We start from the raw sequence: 10,894 nt of genomic DNA, 5'->3' as shown, positions 1-10,894 counted from the left end.
GGGGACATACGCCATTCCATCGCAAGGCACCCCAAGTGGGATTTGAACCCCAGACCCACCGGAGAGCAGGACCTGGTCCAACCCACTGCACCACTGCACCACCGCACCCCCCTGGTTTATTTATATTATTTATATTTATTTATTTTTTGGTGTATTTATGTAAAACCTTTATTGGTGCTTCATATTACATTGTATTAAGTAAGACAAAAATGTGACAATACATCAATTTGCATTGTGCTGGACATGTGACCAGTTAAAACAAAAACTGTGAAACCCCCCCCCTTGTGTGAGATCATGGTTCCATTTCCTCTACGTTTTAGTTTCCAAGCAGAGAAATTTCCCCCGAGTGACAGAAGTGTGCCCGTGTGCGTGTGTATATAAGGAGCCCTGCAAGACACTTTGAGCATCAGCAGCAGCAAGCCAACATCATCACTTGCACCGCAGACCACACCACTCACCATGATCACCAAAGTGCTCATGCTCCTCTGCCTCCTGGTCAGTGTTGCCTTCTCACAAAGTGAGTGACCTCTTCGTCCTTTCCTTCCGGACACTAAACCATCGCTGATCATTTCATCAGTGCAGCTCTCTGCCTACACATGTGTGCATCTCTGAGCTATTGCTGCTCTGTTTCTTACCCATCTCATGACTTTCATCAGGCATCGTGGGAGGAAGTTCCAAGTGTCTGTGCAAGAAGACTCGGGATAATCTTGGCATTAATCCCCGCCAAATCCAGAACATGGAGATCTTCCCTCCATCCAACTTCTGCGACAAGATGGAGATTATGTAAGTAGAAGATTCCTGGAGGCCTGATGAGCTCCACTCACTCTGGCTGGGAGTAGCATCATCTTCAAATGCAACCTGTTAGAGTGTACAAAAATGGTTACTTGGATGGTCTTGCTGCCGTCTGCTCCTTTCACTTATGGCTTTACTGCTTCTCACTTGTCATGTTCTGAAGATGTTCCGTAAGTCTTTGCAAAACGTTACATTTATAGGGTATTTTTGGTTGCTTTTGCAGCATCAACCTGAAAAGAGGGGGCCAGTACTGCCTGAATCCTGATGCCCAGAAAATCCGTGACATTCTGAAAAAAATGGCAAATAAACCGTAAGTTTTTAGAATTATCACTTTCAGGCGTACAGGAATCAAACTAAAGCACACGATGGGAATATTTTCCCTCATTTCAGCTTTTACTCATTTCAGTACTAAGCAGAAAAAAAAAAAACTATGTATCACTGGTTAATACATGGAGGAAAAAAGCTGTGCGTTGTCTTCAATGGCTTAGAGTCTTGAAATTCACATTTTTCAAATGGGGTAGGAACACGAGAAAAACATTTCTAAAAAGTACAACAAAAGTCTACATTCTCAGACTCAGAATGTGATGTTTTTCGGCTACAGTTCCTACAGGTTTCAATGCCTTTACTAGTGTTCCAGCAAAAATTTTGTTTCATGACATCACGGTTCAGTTGCAAGTATATCACTTTAATTCTTTTTTTAAATGCAGAAGGAAGACAATCACTGAGACCGCTTGAGGAAACCTGTGGTTCGAAAAGTTTGAAGACCTGATGCTGAATTTGCACAATTCATTTCCCCCACTGTCCTGTGCCTCCTTAGGCCACACTTTTATTGACACAATGTGTATTTATGTCTTTTTTTATATTCATGTACTCCTTTGGCGAATAAACTTCAAGAGGAAATAGAATATTCTTACTTTTATAATTTTAAGCTATATTTAATTAAATTATACATTTTAAAAAGTTTTCTTTTTTTTATTAGCATTCATTCCATGCGAGCATGTTGGTATAATGAGTAGCACAAGTGTCTCACGGCTTCAGTCTTGCAGACCGAAAGATGAACTCATCTGTGCGAACTTTTCATGTGGCTCACCTGACTATGAATTGCAAATATTTCTGTATCCATATGAATGTCCTGCGACAAACTGGTGTCCCAGCCACAGCGTACCCAGCCCTATTTACTTTTCTTCCTGGATCAACACGACCAGTTTGTACAAATTAATGGATGACCGTAAAATATATTGTTCTACATTTCTACAAGCACTTTTTATTACAAAAATAAATCTGAGGCTATGAAATGATTGGTTCTTGTATCAATTTATTATTATAAATCAAGCAAAAAGAAAAAGGTGGTTGATTGATTTTAAAAAATTTTTAAAAACTTAAATTATTTTATTTTTATTTGCACACCCACATTTCACATTATTCCCCATAATGCAACTATTTATATTAGACAGGGAGCTGCAGGTTGACAGACGGATCGGTGCGGCATCCGCAGTAATGCGGTCATTGTACCAGTCTGTTGTGGTGAAGAGGGAGCTGAGCCGTAAGGCGAAGCTCTCAATTTACCGGTCGATCTACGTTCCTACCCTCACCTATGGTCATGAACTCTGGAACATGACCGAAAGAATGAGACCGCGGATACAAGCGGCAGAAATGAGTTTCCTCCGCAGAGTGGCTGGGGGCACCCTTAGGGACAGGGTGAGGAGCTCAGTCACCCGGGAGGAGCTCGGAGTAGAGCCGCTACTCCTCCGCATCGAGAGGAGCCAATTGAGGTGGCTCGGGCATCTGTTCCGGATGCCTCCTGGACGCCTCCCTGGGGAGGTGTTCCGGGCTTGTCCCACTGGGAGGAGGCCTCGGGGCAGACCCAGGACACGTTGGAGTGATCATAGGCCTGGGAGCGCCTTCGGGTTTCCCCAGAGGAACTGGGGGAGGTGTGCGGGGAGAGGGAAGTCTGGAAGACTCTGCTTGGACTGCTGCCCCCGCAACCCGGCCCCGGATAAGCGGGGGAAGATGGATGGAGGTTTCCTGCCTAAAACAGTAATAACGACCCCGCGTTACTGTGTGTTTGGATGGGAAGATTTGTTTAATGATAATAGTTGGATTATGGGTAAATTGTAAAAAACATGTTCAACCACTGGGAGCACTTCTGGGGAAAATGATGGGATGACTGTGTTTGCGAATAACAAGAGGAAAAAATCTGGGAGTGCTAAGCAGGCGGGGAGGGATGGCTGGAAGCGCAGGTCCCTTAGGGGACCTTTTTTTTTTTTTTGCGTGTGCTGTTATTCAATCAGACGTTTAAAATAAGTTTTGTGGGTACGGCTCTACCACAACCTATTCATCCACATGAGGTTTATTCATTAATCGGACGCTTTTCTTCAAAGTGACACACTGTTGATTGATGTATCCCATTTATAGAGCCCGATGAGCACCTTGCGCAAGGTGAGATTAGAACCTCTAACCTTGGGGTCCAGAGGTAGACGCGCTAACTACGCTGGTTTGTAGATCCCTGATACCAAAGGTTCATATTGACGCTGTTGAGATGTTACGAAAGGGAACCAGCGGGTGGCGCTACAGGCCGTGTTTACAGCACTGGAGACCCGACAGGAGGCACGGGATGTCAGCTGGTACTGGTGTCAGATAACCGGCTTATAAGTGTCCAAATGTTGAGCGTACATCATGCTTCTCAATAAGGAGACTGGACGAGGTGAGCGGAGAAGAAGGACCTGGTTTATTTGGGCTCTTTGTGCTGTTTTTTCTGCTCCGTTCGCTGTCACTGCCGGCGCTGCCTGCTGCGGGTTAACGATCGCGATATAGTTCTTGGCCGCCCTCGTGCTGCTTTGCAGATAAAGTGACATATTTGAGCTGCATGCACACATGTGTGTGAAACATACATGCAGCGATGTCGCGTGTTTGCTTTTTTTTTTTCTTTTTCGCAGCGACGTGGCAAAATGGCATGTTTTTGCAATTTTTTTTTTTTTTTGTAACTCAGCCACAATGCGCACTAGTTGGAATAAAAGATGATGATTAGCATAATCTCCCATAATCATTCTGGGAGATTTGCGACAGTCGCGGTTATGATAATAACTGGCTGTGAGTTATTAGATTTGCACAGCGTTTCTAGGCCCGTCCGCTTGTTTTGTGCAAGTCACCGCGCGCGAGCTCCGCAGGTGTCCCGCGGCGCGTGCGTCGCGCGCGTCGCGCGCGCGCCTCCAGTGGAGAACGGGATCGTCGTGCAGTTAAATGATTTTACGCTGAGAAATCCGCAGCGATTGTCGGGGAAAAAAAAAAAGGTCAGGTAAATATCGTCTTAAGTTAGTGTAACATGTATTGAATCGCGAGCAAAATGGAGGTTACGCAAGGATCGCATTATTTTTACTTTTCCGCCAGCAAACGGCCATTTGCAGCACTGAAATTCCCATGAAAAAGCGATTAAGTTTTGAATGACTGATTTTGCACAAATCATTTCCCTTGACAGGTGTTGCTGAAAATGAAATGTCCAGTTTCTTCCAGTTTCTTGACCTTTGCGAGCCCTTCTGCTGCTCTTCCCCCAGTGGGATCATCAGCCCAGGGAAATAACCCTCTCGCCGTGAGAAATTGACTTTTTAAATATATATATTTCTAAAAAAAAAAAAAAAAAATAAGAAAAAAAAAAAAAACAATGATAAACAGTGCATTTGTCAGTTTTGCAAGGCGGGAATAATAAGGACGCTTTTTTTTTGTCTTGATTACTCTGTTTTAGTTGCACATGACCATGCAGTTCAGCTTTGCTAACTTTGTGTAAGATTTAAAAAAGTTAATATTCAACGCAGCTGAGATGTTGAAATCGGGTCAGATAAATGACTGAACCGAACAGATTTTATATTTCCTGCAAGACTGTTCTTGAAAGTTTAATTCCTCTGATTTACAGCTGATCTCTGTAAGCTTTGATTTTGCAGTTTGGCCCTTGATATTTCTCATTAATTTCAGTTCAGATTGTCAAAAAAATGGGTTTAATCTGTCTGTCCCACAAAGCAATTTGTGTGAGACCAAGTTTTAGCACTGCGCTGCTAGCAGGATGTACGTTTTAGGTCAGTTTAAGCATAAGACATGGACTGAATTGTTCTGTTTGATGTTTTTTTTTTTTTTTTTTCCTCTCTATAAAAACTGTACAGCACTGAAATTCCCTGTTCACAACTTCCTACGCAATGGCATCCAGACCAGATGAGATACCAGGTAAAAAAGGAAGGAAAACTTTAATTTTATGTGCAAAATATGGAAAAGGTATAGAAATTAGTTTCCAGTGAAATGTTTGCTTTTTATCTAATTCGCTGCTTCATTTATATGGATGGTTATATTAAGAACCATTTGAAGGTTACGAACTAAAGTATAAAAAAAGAAGTCAACGTATGATGCTGAAGACATGGTGAACCGCAGAGAGTTAAAACACAAATGTCACGGAACAATCCGTAAAGACAGAATTGCGGATTTGATGTAAAACAGATTTTAGCCCTCCACCAAAGGACTTAAATGACGTTGTTGTGTTATGTAACTTCTAATCCTTTGTCATTTTTCTGTTTGTGGTTTTGGGTTCCTATCTATCTTGCATAGCTTTGGAGTCGGGTACATCGGGTGGCCTGTCAACTGGGATGTCTCTACCCACTGGAATGACACGCCGTGCCCTGAGCTATGACGACGCCCTGGACGCACCCTTGGGCTCGCCTCCCTCGGACATCAGTGGGAACGTCATATGGATGAAGCCGGTGATTCCAGAAAGAAAGTTTCAGCGCTTGGCAAAGGTATATTAACCATACAACTTCTTTATTATATCTCTTGAAACCTCTCTGCGCTCTCGTTAGATCTCTTCTATGTGCTGACTCCACTTGGGTGCCGCAGGTGTTGAAAAGAAGTTCTTAGGACACTTTAAATGGAAACTTGTTTTCCCCTTCATCGTAAGTCATATCATAAAATAGGAGGTCCTGTGTGCTAATATAGTTCTCTTTCAGGAGGCTGAAGCTGAGAGCTTCATGAGTCACGCGGCCTCCTTCGATGGCGCTGTTGCGAAAAATTCTGTTTCTGTGGTGAAGGCCAAAGCTTCAGCTGTCATCATGAGTTCCCTCATGACTAGTAAGCCCATAGAGTGTTATGGTGTGCAAATTGTAACTCCGTTTAGATGAATTTCTTTGAATCGTCTCAGAAGGATAAATAGATATATCATCCTGAAAAAATAAACACGTTGGTGAAAACTCATGCATGTCATATGTCATCACCACATTTCTAAATTTCGCTAAAAGTGGAGTCTTCGGCATTCATATGGGCACCTAAAAATGAGTTCTGAGCACCACAAAGTATTAAAGGAATTACTTATTCAAATGACCAAGGTAGAGCTATTAACTGTGGAGTGTGGACCAGGTTTCACACATATTTTCCATCCCTTCAGTTCACACCCAGGACAGCATCCAGAAGTTTGAGCAGCACGCTGGACTGACGGACGCTGTCTACACTCCACACAAGGGCCTGACGGCAGAAGAAACCCGCTATCACCGCGTGTCAGAGGTGCGTCAGTTTTGGGTGACCGAAAGAGGTTCTGTGAATCAAAAAAGGAAGAAACGGTCATTCTTACATCATAGGGTCCCTGTACAAAGACACACATGAACGAACGCACACACACGTATTACTTCTTCCTTACCTTTTGGTAGAAAAGAAACAAACAAACACATTAATTAAAAATTGTTACATAAGCTTCAGTAAAACTGGAAACATTTTACAACTTTAATCATTTCGCTGCACATTTGTGGTCTAAAAAATATGTATAATAACATTCCATTAAAGTCATGTGGTATTTGTTTTTATCAAACACTGTTAAAAATAACATGTAAAAGAAGTTTACAAGCAAATCTGACTCGCCAATAAAGATGTTATATACTTTTATGGAAATGCACAGTGTAAGTGCGGTTGTATCGTATATTAATGTTAATGTGTCAGCTTTCAATTGCTGGCTTTAAAATCCCCCAGATCATATTTACTTAAGTAAACATGTTATGTAACAAACAGGTCAAAAGTTGGGTGTTTCTGCGTCATTGCTCGTTGGTCTCTAGGCGGGACATAAGAGCGAGGAGTCCAATTGTTTTTCAAGAACCAACCAATCAAGAGTCACATCGTTTCCCCTTGATGCTTATTGGTTACTGAGGGACTTTGCTGATAAAGACGAGCCCCCTGGTTTTTTCCAGAATCAACCAATCAAGAGTCACTTTCATGGTCCGTTCTCTTGGTTCTGCTCGCCAGTCACTAATGTAGATTCGGACGAGCCCCCTCATGCTCACGTACCAGCCAATCAGAAGTCACTTCTGGGAGTTGCTTTTCAGTGTCTTCTCATTGGTTGCTAAGGGGGGGTCAAATAAGCCGAACGGGCTCACGCGTGCTGACGAACTAGCCAATTAGGAGGAGCTTCAGAGGCCTTCAGTTTGACGGTGCCATTTTTAGTGTAGCATTACTGCCACAGCTCCGAGCAGAGTATTAAAGATGGACAACTGGAGTGCGTCAATTCGACGTGAAAAAGAAAGAAATTATCTCCTGAAAAGGTATTTTTTCTACCGCCGAGCAGTGATACTTATTTCGAAGGGGCAGAGTGTGTGTGTTGTGTTTTCGACTAGCCTTGAGGCCTGTGCGGGAGCAGCGTTAGCTACTTCTGCTGCTACCGCACTTTGTTGACGAAGAAAAGTGGCATTTAAAACACTGCAGTGACACCAGATGTGTTCCGTTTGTCTTTAGCGAGAACATAACCGCACTTGGCTGCGGTGGGTTATTAGAACTTTCGCTTTCGGTGACCGTAACGAGGCGAAAAAGTAGTAGTGTTGAGAGGAATTAGCATGATGATGCAGTGAGTATGTATCGTTTTACTTCGTGTCGGCTTTCTCACTGAAAATAAATTGGTTGGTTTCTGAATTGCGCGCACACACGTGACGTGTGTTGCCTTGTTTATTGCCCCTAAACACGGGGCTCGTCGTGGTTAAAATGGAGGAGCCGGAGACTGAGAGCTCGCGCTCCGCTCGTGTTCCGACCCATAAACCCACCGGGTCGGCGGGCAGTTCGCCTCCAGGTCGGATACTAGTTTAGGCTGCCTGTGTTCTCCCTCCTGTCCTTCGCTATTTGGTGTCGATCCAACTTGGATCAACAAGTATCTAGTGGTGACCTTCAACTGTTTACATTTAAATGGATTCACAGCGATCGGATCATTTTAGTGTTAATCAGCCTACAGTTGAATTAATTTACCAATGTATACAGCTGCTGGGCAATTTTTACTGGAGCAATTTAAGGTAAGTTTCTTGCCCAAGGGTGCTACAGCTAGAAGGTGAGACTAACCTGATACATTGGGGTCCAAAGGCAGTAGCTAACTGCTACTATGCTACCAGCTGTCCTGGCATTTAAAAAAAAAAAAACTTGTGGCCACTTGCACCTCCTTTTACCAACCTTGGTAAATTACAGGAAAAGCAGCGAGTGAACAGAAGCCCAGTTGTTTTCACAGAATATTAAATATGTAGAGTGACTTATGCTCTTGCCAGCTTATGTCTACCCAAAAATGTCTTGTTTTCTTTTACACTGGGTAAATACTTTGTTTACTGGGTCCAGTGTTGTTCCCAACCACACTTAATGCCATTTGTATTTACTCATTTAGCAGAAACTTTTCTTCAAAGTGACACATGGAGAAAAATAGTGATGAAAAATGCAATAAATATAGTTTTTCTTGTAGAAGTTGAAGGTGCCTGGTGGGGACTCCAAGGAGGGAAGGAAGGCAACATCGGCACCACCCACCCCTTCTATTACCCCAAGAATCATCACCCACACCTCCCCTAACCTGAATTGCAGGTCCAAAATTCTTCCTTTTTAACATGCCTTCCTGTGTAGTTTTGCTTGTATCTTTTCATTTGACTGATTTGTCACTGTGCACTGTGTGTCTAACAGGAGCTGGTTCAGTCACAGCTCTACAGCCTTTTTCACCAGCTCTCAGTCAGGGAGTTTGATCACCAGCACAGAAATGGGGGGTAATGAAGGTGGAGGCGGCAGCTTTGATCGCTGGAGTTTCTTTGGGTCACGCCCTCTGGTGCAGAAGTCCTCCACTGATCCAGGTACAAACTTCAGTAGCACTGGTCAAGGCGTGATGTTTAGTTTCTTTTGAGGTAGCGAAAATGTCTGTTCACCTTTGTGACTGAAGTGTATTTGTGGAGTGGGCTACAACTAACGGGGCCCACAAGCCAAGCTTTAACTGTTGCTGATGTGCTACTTGTCACAGGAGGGCTCAGTCTGCAGTCGCACCAGGGAGGCCAGAACACCACAACCATGGAGGCAATGAAGACTCATGTCACTCGAATGGCTGAGAGCCCTGCCAATCTGTCAGCCCCTAAGTTAGAGATCACCAGCCTGGAAGGCAAGAGACAAATGCCCCGTCCACACAAGCTCAAACCCAGGGATATGAATGTCCTCACACCTTCAGGCTTTTGAATGCCAAGTTTGACCTCGTTTTAGCTGGTCTACCCTTCTCCACGGCACAGAGGTCCAAAAACTTCCCTGTCCTCGCATCAGCTGCTTGGGTCCCCATGTACTTCAGACAGTTTTGCCCTTTTCGTTTTCTTTAAAAACAAGGAAATGAAATTTTTTTTTCTTTTTTAAATTGTTTCCTGATTGAGAGGTTTGAGTTTCCGCCTTCCTGTTTTGTCAAAGGGGGAGTGTTATCTTGACAATGGCTTATTTATGACTGCCCTGCTATTTTAGTTTACTTTAGTCACAGTGTAATTAAGGTGGTCTAAGAACTGGGATTTTTGTAGCAGCATTTCAATTAACTACTTGTACCCAGTTCTTGTGGGTGTAAATGTTTAATAATTGGACAACTATCAGGTCAGTCAGATGCCTCCTCCTCGTGTGGAAGCCAGCTTGTTTTTCTTTCTAAACAATTGTTTTCGATTGATGCAGTGCTGGGACGACAAACCCTCGGACCCTATGGCCTTTTAAGGGTGTTGTTGGCCACCCATGGTGTAAACACACATGCTGAAGTCCACAGTCACATATTGCAAAACTAATGTGCTTGGTGATGCCATCCCCATGAAAACGATGTAACCTGTGTATTCAGCATTACAAGCTTTGTTTTAACACTGTAGCTTTAGTGCTGTATCAAAATAGTGGAGCTTCAGGATGTTTTGTCATGCAACTGTTGTATTTGTTACTATTGCTGTAAGTTAAACTTTCAGGGATTGTGTGTATATATAATATAGGCCTGATTATTTTCCATATCATGTTACTTTTTTAAATTTTCTCCTTGGACTGCCTGCAGTTAAGTTCCACTGTATACACTACTTTAAGTGAACTGAGTGGTTATAACATTTCTAGTACATCCCTGTGTGAAACATTGGATTAATGTTAAGTTATTCAGATTTCTTTAATTACATTCAAGAAGATAATGTAAATTGCATAGACATTGAGTGTTCATTTTGTATCTTTAATATGCACTACTATGGGGTTTAATGCAGTTTTGTCTGAAATGGCTTCACCTGGGATTTGAAAATGCGTTCTTGAATTTTGTTATAATAAAGTGAGTACTAATGCTTGCATATATGTATACTGGGATTAATTTATTTAATCACAAGCAGCTATGTAAGCAATTCCAGTTTAAACAAGGGGAAAGTGGTGTGATACATGCAAAATTAGCTGAACCCACATGCTAATTATATGCATTCTGTTTGATCTAGTAGGGTAAATTGATCAAAAATTTTTGAAGACTTTGGAATGAGGAAGATGAGAACTCTAGAAAATGGAATGGACACTAACCTGTATGAATATTAACTTGGGAGAAGACTGTCCGTCTCGCTGTGCAGGGATTGAACTGGGTTGAAACGCACCAACCTTAAACATTTCGACCTCTTAGAGGTGACACGGACAGTCCTCTACAGTAGTGTCAAATGAGACCTCTGTCGACCGCTAGGTGGCGACAACGGCAAGTGGAGCGTATAACCTTGCTTTTGCGTTCTACCATATTGTAGGTAGACTAGGCGCAGTGAAATTTAATTCGCGCGAAGAGTAGTTGTCGGGTCGAGTTGTAACATGAAACCGTTTCGCGGTACCACAAACTTACCAG

At 42.8% G+C, this 10,894-nt stretch overlaps 2 protein-coding genes across 6 annotated transcripts; both read left to right on the top strand.

Annotated features, from left to right (window-relative positions):
• The first annotated feature begins 419 nt into the window (after positions 1-419).
• On the top strand, positions 420-1,606 carry LOC108936819 (C-X-C motif chemokine 10-like). The gene is made up of 4 exons (XM_018756399.2): positions 420-517; positions 657-783; positions 1,016-1,102; positions 1,500-1,606. Exons 1-4 carry the CDS (start codon positions 460-462, stop codon positions 1,525-1,527), a joined length of 300 nt encoding a protein of 99 aa, XP_018611915.2. The 5' UTR covers positions 420-459; the 3' UTR covers positions 1,528-1,606.
• Positions 1,607-3,380: 1,774 nt separating this feature from the next.
• Positions 3,381-9,517, top strand: LOC108936747 (putative monooxygenase p33MONOX). 5 transcript variants are annotated; one of them, XM_018756303.1, is made up of 9 exons: positions 3,381-3,496; positions 4,268-4,378; positions 4,944-5,004; positions 5,380-5,567; positions 5,775-5,895; positions 6,209-6,324; positions 8,519-8,634; positions 8,731-8,894; positions 9,059-9,517. In XM_018756303.1, exons 3-9 carry the CDS (start codon positions 4,977-4,979, stop codon positions 9,265-9,267), a joined length of 942 nt encoding a protein of 313 aa, XP_018611819.1. In that variant the 5' UTR covers positions 3,381-3,496; positions 4,268-4,378; positions 4,944-4,976; the 3' UTR covers positions 9,268-9,517. The 5 variants fall into 5 exon arrangements, 4 of the variants coding, with proteins under 4 accessions (XP_018611819.1, XP_029113529.1, XP_018611821.1 ...); XM_018756305.2 differs by lacking the exon at positions 3,381-3,496 and adding an exon at positions 3,961-4,082; XM_018756304.2 differs by lacking the exon at positions 3,381-3,496 and adding an exon at positions 3,961-4,087.
• The last annotated feature ends 1,377 nt before the right edge of the window (positions 9,518-10,894 follow it).

This window comes from Scleropages formosus, chromosome 13 (genome assembly GCF_900964775.1).
Source record: "Scleropages formosus chromosome 13, fSclFor1.1, whole genome shotgun sequence".
Lineage (NCBI taxonomy): Eukaryota > Metazoa > Chordata > Actinopteri > Osteoglossiformes > Osteoglossidae > Scleropages > Scleropages formosus.
The sequence above is the reverse complement of the archived record's forward strand: the minus strand, read 5'-3'. Positions and strand labels throughout refer to the sequence as shown.

What these genes read in the sequence shown, in the direction of transcription:
- LOC108936747 (XM_029257696.1), top strand. Translation starts at nt 4,977, where the DNA reads ATGGCATCCAGACCAGATGAGATACCAG. An exon ending in CATGAGTTCCCTCATGACTA is followed by an intron (nt 5,896 to 6,208) that starts GTAAGCCCATAG and finishes CCATCCCTTCAG; the next exon opens with TTCACACCCAGGACAGCATC. An exon ending in GAAGTCCTCCACTGATCCAG is followed by an intron (nt 8,895 to 9,058) that starts GTACAAACTTCA and finishes TACTTGTCACAG; the next exon opens with GAGGGCTCAGTCTGCAGTCG.
- LOC108936819 (XM_018756399.2), top strand. Translation starts at nt 460, where the DNA reads ATGATCACCAAAGTGCTCATGCTCCTCTGCCTCCTGGTCAGTGTTGCC. An exon ending in CAGTGTTGCCTTCTCACAAA is followed by an intron (nt 518 to 656) that starts GTGAGTGACCTC and finishes GACTTTCATCAG; the next exon opens with GCATCGTGGGAGGAAGTTCC. An exon ending in AAAAAAATGGCAAATAAACC is followed by an intron (nt 1,103 to 1,499) that starts GTAAGTTTTTAG and finishes TTTTAAATGCAG; the next exon opens with AAGGAAGACAATCACTGAGA.